This window comes from Dreissena polymorpha, chromosome 1 (assembly GCF_020536995.1).
Source record: "Dreissena polymorpha isolate Duluth1 chromosome 1, UMN_Dpol_1.0, whole genome shotgun sequence".
Lineage (NCBI taxonomy): Eukaryota > Metazoa > Mollusca > Bivalvia > Myida > Dreissenidae > Dreissena > Dreissena polymorpha.
The window spans coordinates 12,316,933-12,334,265 of record NC_068355.1 but is presented as its reverse complement, the minus strand read 5'-3'; the positions used below and the strand labels follow the sequence as shown (position 1 = coordinate 12,334,265).

At 36.2% G+C, this 17,333-nt stretch overlaps 1 protein-coding gene across 2 annotated transcripts in view; it reads left to right on the top strand.

Annotated features, from left to right (window-relative positions):
* Nucleotides 1–17,333, top strand: part of LOC127871276 (uncharacterized) — a 59,467-nt gene that overhangs the window by 5,688 nt on the left and 36,446 nt on the right. For both annotated transcript variants that reach the window (XM_052414039.1, XM_052414048.1), the window contains 9 exons: nt 243–620; nt 911–1,068; nt 4,680–4,784; nt 9,332–9,442; nt 12,057–12,254; nt 12,941–13,038; nt 13,964–14,039; nt 15,224–15,298; nt 15,953–16,053. In XM_052414039.1, the coding sequence (XP_052269999.1) occupies nt 243–620; nt 911–1,068; nt 4,680–4,784; nt 9,332–9,442; nt 12,057–12,254; nt 12,941–13,038; nt 13,964–14,039; nt 15,224–15,298; nt 15,953–16,053 (1,300 nt within the window). The remainder of the gene's footprint in view (nt 1–242; nt 621–910; nt 1,069–4,679; nt 4,785–9,331; nt 9,443–12,056; nt 12,255–12,940; nt 13,039–13,963; nt 14,040–15,223; nt 15,299–15,952; nt 16,054–17,333) is intronic.

Sequence of the window (17,333 nt, the reverse complement as noted above, 5' to 3'; positions counted from 1 at the left end):
GCCGGACCGTAAAGAATTTTGCCGGGCAAGACCGGCGGTCCGGCCTTCTCAGGAAGCCTGCTTGATTCAACAAACCCAACATGTTCTATAAGACCTTTTTCCCATATGAAAGGTCCCTTTAACATCATGGTTTGGTACACATTGACTGTCACATGATATGCTTAAAACTTATTATATTAAAGTCTTTGTTAAAAGGAACTGAAATTTTGCATGAAATCTGATCATTTTGTATTTTTATGCAGAAATGCCTTTGCCAAGCAACAGGAAGAGAGCCCATGAGCCGGATATTGAAGCAGGAGGTGGTGATGCTCCAAGCAGCAATGTCAAAGTTGTCGTCCGAATCAGGCCTCCAAATGTGAAAGAAGTAGAAGGAAACTTTCGTGAAGTTGTTCAGGCAGTTGATGAAAATGTGCTTGTGTTCGACCCAAAGGAAAATTCCTGCAATGACTATAGGAATGGTACTGGGAGGAAGAGACCCAGGGATATCAGTAAACGGGCAAACAGAGATCTGAAATTCGCATTTGATCGGGTCTTTGCTCCAAATGCCACTAATATGGACATTTATAATGAAACAACAAACTGTGTGCTAACTGGCATTTTAAATGGTTACAATTGTTCAGGTATATGTTCATGTGATTGTAGAAGATATTTTTAGTAAATAATGTTAAAATAAATGTTTGACATTTATGCAACAAGTCCTTGAAATTTGTACAGTATGACAATTCAGAAGTTGTTCTTTTGACAGTTGTTTGGTCATTTGATAGTTAACTTCATTTACTAGAGTGTGGTCGACTATAATACTTACAATACAGTTTTACATAATTATTATATTCAATCTACACATGTAGGATGCTGTACTGGATTGTATATTTTGATCAATCTGACACCAAGTCAAACATGCTTATTGCAGTATTTGCATATGGGGCCACAGGGGCAGGGAAGACCCATACAATGTTGGGGAGCAAGGAGCACCCTGGGGTCATGTATCACACCATGATGGACCTGTACGCCCGCATTGAACAGATGAAAGACACAAAAACATGTGATGTTGCTGTCTCGTACCTTGAGGTTAGGTTTACAAAATATGTGAAATATATGGCAATAAATTATTTCTTATTTGTTTTGTCAGTTTTCAGATATATGATACTTGTCAAAACAACTGTAATGGTTTATCAAAGATTGTAAATAATTAAAAAAACAGCAAATTTTGACATTGTTTGGGGAGAGTTATTTAAAACAACTTTATTTGGGGAGAGTTATTTTGAAAACAACTTTGTCTTAAATTTTTAGCTCACCTGATTACTCAGGTGAGCTTTTGTGATCGGTCTTTGTCCGTTGTATGTCCGTCCGTCCGTCGTCCACATTTGGTTTGTAAACACTCTAGAGGCCACATTTCTTGTTTGATCTTTATGAAACTTGGTCAGAAGATTTCTCCCAATGATATCTCGATCGAGTTCAAAACATGGTCATGCTGGGTCAAAAACTAGTTAACTTGGTAAAAAAAAGAAAACCCTTTTAAACACTGTAGAAGTCACATTTCATGCCCAAACTGCATGTAACTTTGTCAAACTGTTTGTCTTAATGATATGTTGGTTGAGTTCAAAAGTGGTTCTGGTTGTTGAAAAACATGGCCGCCAGTGGGCGGGGCAGTTTTCCTTATTTGGCTACAGAGAAACCTTGTAAACACTCTAGAGGCCACATTTCATGTCCGATCTTCATGAAACTTGGTCAGAAGATTTGTCCCAATGATACCTCAATTGAGTTTGAAATTGGGTCATGCTGGGTCAAAAACCAGGTTACTAGGTAAAAAAAAAAAACAACCTTGAAAACACTGAAGAAGTCACATTTCATGCCCGATTTTCATGTAACATTGTCAAACTGATTGTCTTAATGATATTACCGCCGATTTTTGGCTGCTTCCCAATCGCAAAATTCTACGTTTTTTCCCAAAAATCTTATCAAAATTTCCCCAAAAAGCCCTATTTCCAAAAAAATTAATTTTTTTTATAAGAAAGAAGTCTCTTATGACTTAATAATGATTTCTTAACTCTAGATCTCAACTTTATTTTTTAAACATCCTACAAAAAACATAACTTTAATTAAGTCCTTTTTGTTGATAAATAATTCCCTAATTTGCCACTTTATTTGATTTAAAAAAATCCCAATTTGACCAGACTCCTTTTCCCAAAATGGCTAGAAAAACCCCTGAGCATGCACTTAAAAATTAATTCTGTTACTTATCAGTGTCCGACAAATCCATTGCCCGGAGCCCGGGGGCTACCGAAATTTTTCATCGGGCTACTGAAATTTTCCAGCTGACGCCCGCCGGGCTACTTTAAATCTATAAGAGCGGTAGCCCGGTTTATTGACAGACATACGTAGAATAAACACGCTGACCATGTGTTTGTATACTGTGTATTGCTTATAATTCGATAACAAAGTGCAATCAATTATCTAATCAGTCACCGATCACTTGCGGTAATGTCTTAAACAGTAACAGTGTATTTTAATCATCCAATCAGAATCAACATTTGTCGTCTGCTAATAATATAATGAGAGCCGGTTGGATAGTTGGCGCACATGATGCAACATCATTTCGCAGTTTGGAATTCTTTGTTAACTGCAACAATGAGTAATAGCGACAACGTTTTTGATGTCGTTAAATATCCAAGGACGCCAAACATTAAATAAATCAAAACAATAGCGGATTTTTCAAAACGGTAACGAAACCGAAAATGAATATTAATGACAACTTTGTGAACGCGGTTAACACCTGCTAATTAGTTTGCATTGTCAATTAATAATTGGATTAATCGACTGTTAATCAAAAATCCCACATATGCCCGATTTATAATTTTAAAACCAAATTATGGGTGGGTAATATAGACGATAAGAGTCATAAACACAAAGTTTGAAATTTTCTCAAGTGTTGAATGAATTTCGGCATATGGTTCTATTTAAAGATATGATGAAATAAGCTCCCAATCAGGACCGTTGTATTGCAACATGCGTAAATAACCTGCCACGGTTTGCACGCGTTGTGTACAGCTATTTTAGGTTACAAAATTCTACATTTAAGAAATGAATTTCTTTGTCCTGATAAAAAGCGCGCGAAAATTGGCGTTGGTGTATTTATTTGTACATAAAAATTCGTTGTGAATTTCAACTAAAGTACCGGGGTATCTCGCAAATTATTTGGCATTGACATTTTCTCTTAATAAAATATCATGTAAACACGCTGTATCGTTACCGTTACGCTGTATCAGTTCCTTCATTATTGAAACAATTATTGTATTGTATACTGACTGCACACAAGTGTCGTAACATACGGATGCAATACGTAAATTCGGACAGTACTTAAAGTCGGACACAAGTAAATAAATGATTTAATACTCTTGATTTCTTGAAACTCGGTATTTGTTGTTAAAAAGGGCAATTGCATTGATTAACACCATACGAGTCAATCGTATTGATCATCTAAACGCTTTACTTACGTTTACGACTTAACATGCTGTCCGAATTTAAGTACACATACATGTGCACATACATGTAATATCTACATGTAGTATATGATTTTCTTTGATACATTTACATTTAAGTACACGGTGCCTGTACTGTAACATTAATTTACGATATTGACTGTGTGCATCAGACTACTTGCTGTTTTATGTATATGTATGTATACATAATTTTATTATGTATATGTTAATGAAGAAATAAAATAAAGATGAAAACCTGCCTCATCATTTTGTAGGAAAATTTTATGGGCTACCAAATATTTTTATTGGTAGCCCAGTGGGCTACCTGAAAAATAAGAAATTTGTCGAACACTGTACTTATAATCATATTTATAATGCTATTTTTCCCAATTTTACGGTTTATCGCGGTAATTATCCCAATTCAAATGGCACAGGCTGTAACAAATAAAAGCAAAAAAAATCACTGTGGCTATAGAGAAACCTTTTTAACACTCTAGAGGCCACATTTCTTGTCCGATCTTCATGAAACTTGGTCAGAAGATTTGTCCCAATGATACCTCAATCAAGTTCGAAACTAGGTCAAAAACTAGGTCACTAGGTCACAAAAATAAAAACCTTGTAAACACTGACTGTAGAAGTCACATTCCATGCCCAATCTTCATGTAAATTTGTCAAAATGTTTGTCTTAATGATATGTTGGTTGAGTTCAAAAGTGGTTCTGGTCCGTTGAAAAACATGGCCGCCAGTGGGCCGGGTAGTTTTCCTTATTTGGCTATAGAGAAACCTTGAATACGCTCTACAGGCAATATTTCTTGTCCAATCTTCATGAAACTTGGTCACAAGATTTGTCCCAATGATACCTCGATCAAGTATAAAACTTTGTCATGCCGGGTCAAAAACTAGGTCACTAGGTAAAAAAAAGAAAAACCTTGAAAACACTGTAGAAGTCACATTTCATGCCCAATCTTCATGTAACTTTGTCAAAATGTTTGTCTTAATGATATGTTGGTTGAGGTCAAAAAGGTGAGCGAACTAGGGCCGTCTTGGCCCTCTTGTTATTATGTTAGTCTTGTTTGTTGATATTTTATCTCAATTTACGTTTTTTGTTGAAGGTGTTAAAAGCACACTGGTTTAAACACTTCACCTGCTAGCTTTAGATACTTGTCAGGACATATATATTTCATGTAATTATGGTCTCAGGTATACAACGAGACCATTCGTGACTTGCTGGTCCCTGGAGGAAATCTGCCAATCAGAGAGGACCCGGGTCACGGCGTGGTCATACATGGATTGTCCCTGCACAAGGTATTGTTGCCAATCTGCTGTCATTAAAAAACATTAAATATTCAATAAAAAGCTGAGCTCCAGCTAGGATTTGAAAAGGGCAGGGGGTGATATTTTGTCAAAAGTTGGGTTATAATGTTGTAACCATTTTTCAACTAACTTCAGTTTAAAAATTTAAGAAGATTTACAACTACGAATATTAACTTAAATCGGAAACTGTTATCCATGTCAAACTCAAATCTGTTGGGAAATAATTATGAAACATTTTTTAAAGCACAAGAGATTCTGTGCCTTTACATTGTTCAGTTCTTAATTACAACGGAGGAGCAATTTACCTTTTGTCTTCCATTTAAGTGACAAGAATTGGATATAAAAATGCAGGACAGGTATTGCCCTTCCATTCAGGCCCAGCTTGAGCATTGTAAACTTAACATAACACCTGCATTTGTTTTCTGTCAGTTTAGTTTTTGATCATATACCTGAATATTCCCTTTTTGTATTATTTTGTGCCTAAGTATTTTCATGAGAATATATTTAATTATGTTAATTTTCTTGTATACTAGTACAGTTAAGTGCATGCAAACAAGAATATTCTGCATAAGCTTCTTCAAATTGTCGGTAAAATTAAAAATAGTGTTAAAAGCTTGCAGGGTTATCATTTTTCCTCCTTTCAGCTGATTTCCTCCCTTTCAATGTCAAACTAGTTAGCTCGGCTGTTTTCGAAGAAAACCAGAGGTATTGTCATAGCCAGCTCGTTGTGTCGTCCGCCATCTGCGTCGTGCTAAAACCTTAACATTTTGTTAACCTTTTGAACATTGGTTCTAAAATGAAAGTGCTTCCACCTACAACATTGAAACTTCATATGTAGCTGCACCTTGATGAGTTCTACACGCCACACCCATTTTTAGCTCGACTATTATATATGAAATATATATAGTGGAGCTATCCTACTCACCTTGGCGTTGGTGTTCCCGTGAGCGTTGAAATGTTAAAGTTTGCGTACCACCTCAAATATTTTCAATGTCCCTTGACATATTGCTTTCATATTTTGCATACTTCTTTACCAACATGACCGCAATCTATAAACAAGAGCAGACAACTGTATCGAGCATTTTATAAGAATTATGGCCATTTTTTGGCGTAGCTGTTTAACGTCACTTTTGACCTTAGGTGACCTTTAGGTTACATTCATAAAAATTCCCCCGGCTACCCACAAATGAATACACTTCATTTAGTCCATTGGCTGATTTGAGAATACCACCAGAACTTTGGAAACATGGCCGCGGCTTTCTAACACTGTTTTACTGCGTGTTTAGCATGAAACAATTTTATCTCTTATGAAAAGGCATGATAGATAGAACAGTTTTACACTCAACTCTTCACATCAATACAATTTGTGTGTAGATTCTACACCTTCGTCAGTTCGCGGTTAGTGTGTGTGAATGTCAGAGTTTACATACAGGTCATCACAGCGTCTTCACGACTACCTTATGTACTGACCGGAGTTTGTGGCCAGTAAAATAATTGTTATATAAAAAGACGCTATAGCCTGAACTAGGTGAACTTGAATTTTCTTTAGACCAGAAAGATATTAAATGAAGATATCCAGCGATATAATTATGGTATGTCAATAATAGATTCTTAATGTGTTTTTTCAACAATACCATGATGAATATTATTTTTAATTAATTTAACAAGAATTATTAAGCATGAGCGCGTTGATTCTCGAAACTGTTAATACTCAAATCAAATAGCAAACAAACCACTAAAACAGATTTGTTCGAAGAACGCGCATGTAAATATTTCAAATATGTACGGATACTTCGCGTTTGGCCGGTTGACTCATATGTTTTAATTTTACTTCCATTATTCTTTTGGTTTTCTGTTATGTATCTATAGGTTTATGACCAGCAATATTTAATAATGTAAAATAAGCCGCAAAAACTCCGCGTAACATCCCGTACTGCGTGTGATGCAGCTAAGAACAGCACAGAAAAAGACATTCGCTATCCTTGATCTCATTCATTGAACTCTTTACCTTTCATAAACTCCAACCACAATCAACGCCGTATATATTTTTTAACGATATTTCTTGTTTCACTTAGAATATGCATATTATTGATAAATCTATGTTAAAGTTTGCATACCACCTCAAATATTTTCAATGTCCCTTGACATATTGCTTTCATATTTTGCATACTTCTTTACCAACATGACCCCAATCTATTAACAAGAGCAGACAACTGTATCAAGCATTTTGTAAGATTTATGTTCCCTTTTTATACTTAGAAAATTAAAAATTTGGTTAAGTTTTGTGTTTAGTACCACTTTATTCCTATAGTAGCATAGCTATTGCTTTCATACTTGCAACACTTACTAACTTAGTAACTATCATAAGAGGACTGTGCAGGCAAAGTTATGTTACTCTGACTGGCATTTTGACAGAATTATGGCCCCTTTTATACTTAGATAATTGAACATTCTGTTAAGTTTTGTGTTTTGGTCCACTTTGCTCCTAAAGTATCATAGCTATTGCTTTCAGAATTGGAACACTCAATTACTATTGTAAGGGGAGTGTATAGGGCAAGTTGCATAACTCTGGTTGGCATTTTAACGAAATTATGACCTTTTTTTGTCTTAGTAACTTTGAATATTTAGTTAAATTTTGTGTTTAGATCCACTTTACTTCTAAAGTATCGAGGCTATTGATCTCAAACTTCAAATACTTTCTTACTATCATGAGGGTATTGTACCTGGCAAGTTAAATTTGACCTTGACCTGTGAATTACCTTGACTCTCAAGGTCAAATTATTAAATTTTGCTTAAATTGCTATAACTTCTTTTTTAGGATTAGATTTGATTCATACATTGACAAAACAACACTTACCTGACATACCACAATGGACTCCATCCAAATCATCCACCCATGCCCCACCCCAGAATCCCCCTCCCCCCAAAAAAATATTTGTTTTTCCTTTTTTTCTCTTATTTTTGAAAGATCATCTAATAATTGACCACACCCCCACATTATACTCCACCTTCCACCCCTATACAAAAATAATTTATTTTTTGAAACATGGTTAAAATAAAACACAAATATTTATTTATTTTATTTTTGAAGGTTGTCCAACCATCCGACCCAAGCTATTGCTATCAAACTTGAATTAAAATCTTATTAGTTTGTTTTATGTCTTTACAAATGTTCAATAGATTGTGGAAAATATACCTGAACTCAGAATTGTCTATAAAGTACAACTTCTTAAAACATACGCGATCAATATGTGTCAATTATGGTCCTCTTCCACTTAGAAAATGACTATATTGCCTTGACCTTATAGAATATGAACATTTTCCCCACAATAGCCAACGTTATACTGCTGTCAAACGCTCAAATAGTTGAGCGCTCTGTCTTCTGACAGCTCTTTTTGGGTCACTAGGTCAAAGGTCAAGGTCACTGTGACCTCTAAAAAAAATTCTGACAAGCTTTCACTAAAATTTATTTATTCAAAAATGCACCTGTAGCCTAGCGTGGCACCCGTTATTCGGTGTTTTAATAAAAGTGATTAACTTTTCTGGATTTATGTACAAATGAATCATTTAAACGGTTATAACATTTTCATACATTGACAAAACAACACTTACCTGACATACCACAATGGACTCCATCCAAATCATCCACCCATGCCCCACCCCAGAATCCCCCTCCCCCCAAAAAAATATTTGTTTTTCCTTTTTTTCTCTTATTTTTGAAAGATCATCTAATAATTGACCACACCCCCACATTATACTCCACCTTCCACCCCTATACAAAAATAATTTATTTTTTGAAACATGGTTAAAATAAAACACAAATATTTATTTATTTTATTTTTGAAGGTTGTCCAACCATCCGACCCAAGCTATTGCTATCAAACTTGAATTAAAATCTTATTAGTTTGTTTTATGTCTTTACAAATGTTCAATAGATTGTGGAAAATATACCTGAACTCAGAATTGTCTATAAAGTACAACTTCTTAAAACATACGCGATCAATATGTGTCAATTATGGTCCTCTTCCACTTAGAATATGACTATATTGCCTTGACCTTATAGAATATGAACATTTTCCCCACAATAGCCAACATTATACTGCTGTCAAACGCTCAAATAGTTGAGCGCTCTGTCTTCTGACAGCTCTTGTTGGGTCACTAGGTCAAAGGTCAAGGTCACTGTGACCTCTAAAAAAAATTCTGACAAGCTTTCACTAAAATTTATTTATTCAAAAATGCACCTGTAGCCTAGCGTGGCACCCGTTATGCGGTGTTTTAATAAAAGTGATTAACTTTTCTGGATTTATGTACAAATGAATCATTTAAACGGTTATAACATTTTCTTTCCATTAGGGGATTCTTAAATCACACCCTTTGGTTGTAGCTGGTCAGGGTTATTTCCCAAACATTTTTTTAAAAGCCTCATATATTTTGTTCCTCCCCCTTTGTTTACTTGTACCATTTTGAAATGTTCAACATTCACATTTCAAATTGATTACTAGACTTCGTTGACCTTAGTTGTTTGTGTTATGTTACAGCCCAAGAGTGCCGAAGACTTGCTGTCGATGCTGCAGTACGGCAACCAGCATCGCACCCAGCATCCCACAGACGCGAACGCCGAGTCGTCAAGGTCACACGCCGTCTTTCAGGTACGCAAGAGATATTTCAACAGAATCATGCTATAGAAAAGTCCCCTAGGTATCCTGGCTATTTTGCTAAAATACATTTTTTCAAATTGGGATTTTTATGCCCCGGTAGGGTGGCATATAGCAGTTGAACTGTCAGTCCGTTTGTCTGTCTGTCTTTCTGTGTGTCCGTGCGAAAACTTTAACATTCGTCATAACTTTTTATGCCCCCAGAACCTATATTAAAATAGCACCGTCTGTTAGTTAGTCAGTTAGTAAGTCAGTTAGTCTTTCAGTTCGGATTAGTTTCTGCTCAATAAGTCAAGCAATTGTCATCAGATCTTCACCAAACTTCATGAAAATGTGTTAGGCAATAACATCTAGGTCAAGTTCGATAATCGGCAAAATTGACCCAGACACCCTTGAGTTACGACCCTTGAATCATCGTAAAATTGGGTTTTCACTTGTTTCTGCTCAATAACTCGAGCAATTGTCATCAGATCTTCACTAAACTTCATGAAAATGTGTAAGACAATAATATCTAGGTCAAGTTGGATAATTGGCCAAATTGACCCAGACACTACTGAGTTACGGCCCTTGAATCATCGTAAAATTGGGTTTTTTCTCGTTTCCACTCAATAACTCAAGCAAATGTTGTAGGTTCTTCACCAAAGTTCATGAAAATGTGTAAGGCAATAACATCTAAATCAAGTTCGATAATCAGTCGAATTGACCCAGACACTGCTGAGTTACGGCACTTGAATCATCTGAAAATTGTGTGTTTTCTCGTTTCTGCTCAATAAATCAAGCAAATGTCATAGGATCTTCGCCACACTGCATGAAAATGAGTAAGGTCATGAGATCTAGGTCAAGTTCAATAATCAGACAAATTGATACTCCTGAGTTACAGCCCTTGAATCATCGAAAAATTGATTTTTTTTTGTTTTTGCTCAATAACTCCAGCAATTTTCATCGGATCTTCACCAAACTTCATAAAAATGTGTAAGGCAATAAAATCTAGGTTAAGTTTGATAATCAGCCAAATTTACCTTGGCACTTATGAGTTACGGCCTTTGAATCATAAAAAAATTGCGTTTCCGCTCGAAAAATGCTCATAACTTCTATGTCGCTTCAGATGCAACCTTCATATTTGGTATGCATGTGTATATGGACAAGGCCTTTCCATAGGCACACAAATTTTGTCCCCTTTGACCTTAACCTTGAACTTAGGGTCCGCGTTTAGGTTTCGAAATCTGCGTTTAGGTTTGGAAAAAGCGTTTTTCAGGGGCATATGTCTTCCGATGGAGACAGCTCTTGTTTCCCTATGTTGCGAAGTTGTGCATGTTGGATTGTTATTGTCCTATATCAAAACTTAACTTTTTTTATGCCCCCGGTAGTGTGGCATATAGCTGTCACACTGTCCATGCACTTCTGCGTTTAGGTTTCAAAAATGCTCATAACTTCTATGTCGCTTCAGATGTAACCTTCATATTTGGTATGCATGTGTATATGGACAAGGCCTTTCCATACGCACCCAAATTGTGACCCATTTGACCTTGAACTTAGGGTCTGCGTTTAGGTTTCAAAATCTGCATTTAGGTTCCGAAAAAGCGTTTTTTGGGGGCATATGTCTTCCCATGGAGACAGCTCTTGTTCAATATTGAATATAGCAACTTGATATTTGGCATGCATGTGGCTGCACATTTAGAGTGGTGAAAGGTCAAAAGTCAAAAAATTCAATCCAAGGGAAGTAATAAGCTTTAAAAGGGATTTCTAAACCTGCCAAATGATATATTTATATTTTATTTCAAAGCGGCGCAATAGGGGGCATTGTGTTTCTGACAAAACATCTCTTGTTTATTTATAACATGGTCCAAATGGGGATTTATTACCAACAAATATTGAAACATTAAATTTTGTATTTGCATTTATATATTATTAGTTTAAGCATTCAGTTAAGGTCAAGGAATTGTAAAGTGAATTGTGTTATAGGACTTTAATGTGTATACAATTGTATTGATATCAAATTTATCAGTTCATGGTTATCAAGATCCATTCACAAAAGTATTTTCCTGTGCTTAAAGTTTTTAAAGAAAAAAGCTGTGCCAAATCTGCATTTTTCTGAGTTATCGCCATTTGTAAAACAATTGCCATTTCAGCTCTCTTTTCTCTTTCACTGTTTTTAAGATCTAAATAAAACTTTTTACATATATTTGTTCCGATAAAATGGAAATCAAGATTGATAACCAGCCAGATAATATGGCATATCATGAGGTATTGTTTACAATTGCATTTATTTCTGTCCATGTCCTTGTTGATTATTTGCAGGCCTTTTCCTGGGGTATCTAGGGGTCTGTTGAGCAAACCCATTTCTTAAGCAAAATTGTAAAATTCCCAATCGCGAAATTGCATTTTTCCGAAAATGGCCAGGAAAAGGCTTATTTATGTTATACAGGCGTGTGATTCTCCTCCTTTCAGCTGATTTCCTCCTTTTCAATGTCAAAATAATTTTACAAAAAGTAATTAACTTTGCAGGATCTATATAGAAATGAAGAATTAAGTTGAACTGTGTAAGGGGGTAGAGCATTTTCCTCCATTGTGGTGGTTCTCAAATCACACCCTTGGTTATTGTCCACAGGTGTTTGTTCGACAAAAAGACAGGACGGCCAACATTTCCACTGAAGTGCGGGTGGCCAAGCTCTGCCTTGTTGATTTAGCGGGCTCTGAAAGGGCCACCGTCACGAAGAACATGGGATCGCGAATGAGAGAAGGGGCCAACATAAACAGGTCCCTTTTGGCACTTGGAAATGTCATAAATGCTTTGGCAGAAAATAAGGTATGTGTTTTGTGTCTGTTAACTGTCCTTCAAAAAGTGTGTGGAGTGTTGTAGGGTCATAGACCTTTCTTACTCGATTGAAGTTTTAAAGGCATTACTTCCAACCCTTAGATGCTGATGAACAGCAAGCAGCATATGACCTAGACAGACAGCGAGTTACTTTCAGGCTGTTCTGGTTTTATGCTGTTTGCACTTAGCCATTTTCACTTTGCTTCTGAGCGGGAAAGTGTTAACCTGGTATCATGAACCTTTGGTCATTGAAAACAGTAGAGTTAGCTGACATAGCTGTTGTTACAGTCATAGATGATTAATCATTTATTTGGTGATATAGTATCATTTGATCATTTTATTTTTCATACTGTTATACTATTTAAGAACAGATTTTATACAGGCTATGATATTTGTCAAAGTTCAGCTGCCTGGCATGAGCTCATAGATTAATGACCCACAGTTCTTAATAATTATATATTCAGTTTAACTTTTAAAACAAAACCAATGTCTCTGACAGTAGTTTCACATGTATAAACATTTCAGCATTCTAATATGCCCATCACAATGCATAGATCCCATACAACCATTGAATTTATCAGAGAGACAGTTGTTGTGATGTTCACATGTTTCCATAATCATTTTGAAATTTAGTAAATTGTTTAGTAAATACTTTGGTGTTGTTTTCTCCGATGCAGAGTAAGGGCTATGTTCCATATCGAGACAGCAAGCTGACTCGGCTGTTGAAGGATTCACTGGGAGGCAACTGTCAGACAGTCATGATAGCTGCTGTCAGGTAGGCTCATACACATGTTTGGAAGTTCTAGCAATCTGCCATTCTTTTGTCCGATGAAAAACCATATTTTAAATTTTGAGGTTCTATTGCATTATTTTGAGTATGAAGAAGTTAATGTGAGGAGTACTGCAGTAATTAAAGTTGTTAACCAGGTTTTCCAAAGGAAAAAACTGGTTATTAGATTGAAGAATGCGGGCGGGCGGAACAAGCTTGTCCGGGCCATAACTATGTCGTTCATTGTCAGATTTTAAAATCATTTGGCACATTTGTTCACCATCATTGGACGGTGTGTCGCACGAAATAATTACTTCGATATCTCCAAGGTCAAGGTCACACTTTGAGTTCAAAGGTCAAAAATGGCTATAAATGAGCTTGTCCTGGCCATAACTATGTCATTCATTGTGAGATTTTAAAATCATTTGGCACATTTGTTCACCATCATGGGACGGTGTGTCGCACGAAAGAATCACGTCAATATCTCTAATTTTTTTTAAAACAAACTTGCAAAGGGGGTTCATTTTGTTTGTTCATTTCAAAAGTTCAGTTTGAGTTTTCTCCCTTTATCAGATTTTTGTTCACAATGAAAACCTGGTTTTGTGACAATTTTGTCCCTTGTTACCATATATTTTTGTTTACTTAAAATATAATATTTTATACTTTTATCAACAATTTCTTTCTATACATAATATATGGATCAATGTGTTTGAAATCAATTACTGATGCACAAATAATTTATTTCCAAGTGTTTGGAAAAAAATAATGTGACCGAGTCGTGAAAAGGGGGTTAAATGCATGTGTGTAAAGTGTCGTCTCAGATTGACCTGTGCAGTCCGCACAGGCTTATCAGGGACGACACTTTATGAGCATGCATTAAATCCCTTTTTCACAGAGCACAGCCCAATGAAAATGTGCATATCTATTTCAGTCCATCAGCCATGTCATTTGAGGACACTTATAACACATTGAGATATGCTGATAGAGCCAAGCACATCAAAGCGGAGGTAAGTTGTCTTTAAACATGCCTTACAGAAATTAATTCACAAAAATAATAAAGTATTTATTTAAGCTTACTGTCATAAGTGACAATTTCCCATGTACATCAGCAATCGTCCATTTTTATGCTCCCCCAACATTTTTTGGGGGAGCATATAGTCGCTGCTTCGTCTGTCCGTCCGTGTGTCCATCCGTCCGTGCACAATTTTTGTCCGGGCTATTTCTCAGCAATTAATGACTGGAATTCAATTAAACTTTATGGGAAGTTTAACTACCAAGAGGAGATGTGCATATTATCAGCCGGTTCTGGTCAGATGATTTTTCACAGAGTAATAACCCTTTGAAATTTTCCATTAACTGTACATATAGTGCAATTCTTGTCCGGGCTATTTCTCCCCAACTACTGACTGGAATTCAATGAAGCTTTATGGGAAGTTTAACTACCTTGAGGAGATGCACATGTTGTTTTGGGGTTCTGGTTAAATGATTTATTTAGAGAGTTATGGCCCTTTGAATTTTTTAAATTGCTAAACCATCCATCGTACTATTTTGTCCAAAGTTATGCCCCTCAAGATGTTTCCTTTTATTAACCAGGTTTTCCGAAGGAAAAAACTGGTTATTAGATTGGCGAATGCGGGCGGGCTGGCTGGCTGGCTGGCGGGCTGGCGGAATAAGCTTGTCCGGGCCATGACTATGTCGTTCATTGTCAGATTTTAAAATCATTTGGCACATTTGTTCACCATCATTGGACGGTGTGTCGCGCGAAATAATTACGTCGATATCTCCAAGGTCAAGGTCACACTTTGAGTTCAAAGGTCAAAAATGGTCATAAATGAGCTTGTCCTGGCCATAACTATGTCATTCATTGTGAGATTTTAAAATCATTTGGCACATTTGTTCACCATCATGGGACGGTGTGTCCCACGAAAGAATCAAGCCAATATCTCCAATGTCAAGGTCGCCACGACTAAAAATAGATTTAAAAAAAAAAAAAAATTACAAAGGGGGTTAATTTTTTTTGTTCATTTCAAAAGTTCAGTTTGAGTTTTCTCCCTTTATCAGATTTTTTTTTCACAATGAAAACCTGGTTTTGTGACAATTTTGTCCCTTGTCTGAATATATAGTGCAATATTGTGACAAAAAAACTTTGGAGAGCACCACCCGTCTCCGACGGTTTCTTGTTTCTCTTCAGCTCAAGAAAAATGTGCTCAATGTCGATTTCCATATGGCGCAGTATGGGAAGATTGTGCAAGAACTCAGAAAAGAGGTTGGTATAGAGCAATCAATATGTTTTTTATTCATAAAAATAGTTACCCTATAATATAGCTATAGCATCGAAAGTCCAGATAAGATGCTAATCAGGGAAAATATTAATGAGTGGAAAACAATGATGATGGATTCCATCACAACTGGAAAGCAGGTGAATTTTTAAAACAGTTCAGTTGCTATCACGCTGTTGAAAAGATGCAGCCAATATTGACAAAAACCTTTTTGAAGCTAATATTATGAGTGTTACGTTCATTACTCAAAAGAAATCGTGTGTCCTTATATATTAGTACACTGCAAAAATGAATATTAAACGGATATTTTGGAAGATTTAAAATGTGCTTGTCGTGCTTGCGTACATTGTGAACTAGAAATTTGCCTCAAATGATAGGCCAAACTACTCATCTGGTGTCAAATATTTATATAACCTTGAATAGTACTCAACTTTACCCATAGCCTGCGCTTTATTTCGTCAAAATAGAGTAAATAATAAGATACTTACGTGGATTTGAAGTTTCTTAGCAGAGGCAATGTCTACAATTTTCTACTTGGCGGGCTAGCCAAAATGACGTCACGGACCACGTGGTATGGCCACACTAAAAATCCTGTTAAATTTTATGTGAACATCTGCCCGTCTTACTTTTTTTGCGTGCAGATAAAAGAGCTGAAAGGCAAGCTACAGAGCTATGAGGGTGGCTCCCAGGTGTCATCAAAGATGGCTGCACCACCACCTGTCAACATGTTCAGCTGCAGCAAGTAAGAGAACTTTTGTTGTTGTGGAGTTGTCGCCGTTCAAAAAGTATTTTCTCCTTTTAACATCAGCCCATTTAACTACTTAGTTCACATTCTTACAGGCATGGCGAAATTAGAAAAAATCTGCCGGTCATCCGGACAGGCATTTCAGAAAATGTGCCGGTCCGGAGAAAATTTAGCCGGACCGTAAAGCAACAACAACTTAACAAGAAAATTCAAAAATGGCAGCGATCACATCTTGATCTCTTTATTCAACCGGCCGTTAAATTGATTTTAATCGCTTAGAGGTTACACTGGCAGCTAATTGGTGTTAATCGGTTGTGTAATGTCAATCATGTTGTGAAAAATTCGCGTGTCAGTTTTTATTACATGTATTCCCTATTAGAACGGTTCGGTGCGATAATTTCAATAACGTATGTGCAAGCCGAATAATTATCAAATTAAAGTTATTCGAAACGATTTAAACATTCTTACTTTAATATGATTGCAGTTTGGAGCGGCTGTTAAAATATACTGCGCACAGTACAAAACACGTTACCTGACATTTAATGATTAAGGCATTTCATTTTTCAGAACGTTTACTAGTAATTAATTAAATAAAAAAGACGATTTATTTACATGCTAACGCAGTGTAATTGTTAACAGAGATTCATTTTCATTTTTGACCAGTATCAGAAAGTCCCCGGGAAGCACGTTTTTTTACATGGCACTGCATATGATGCAATAAAAACATTTCTTTGTACATGTATCGTATTGCATTCAATCTAAATTTAAACTCGCTCGTCCAATGAAAGCTCTGCCCCATAATGCACTGTACTCTTTACACTTATGAAAAATGGCGTATGCATATGGTTGTGTTTATCACGATACCATATTTTATTGTCCTTATCCTACTCGAAAAATATGTCAAAGCTATCAAGATCTTGTTTGTTAAAACGCAGTTGGCGATTTTGCAAACGAGTTTAAAGTAGGTGTTGTGTAACAAGTTGGATTTGCTAATTGTACGTAACAAACCTACAGCAAACATCAAAACAACGAGCGATTTCATTTTCATGATGTAGTAAGCGATTTGCTCTTCGAATTTTCAACTTGAAAAAAAAAGATTTGTTTGCAATCATTTCACATTTTGCCGGTCACCAGGACCGACATTCTTGTTAAACCTGCCGGACCAAATTGAAATCTACCGGTCAGGACCGGCGGACCGGCAATTTCGCCAAGCCTGTTCTTATGTCATAACTGACAACTGCTTTACCTGAATCAGAGGTAAGGAAAAAAATATCTGT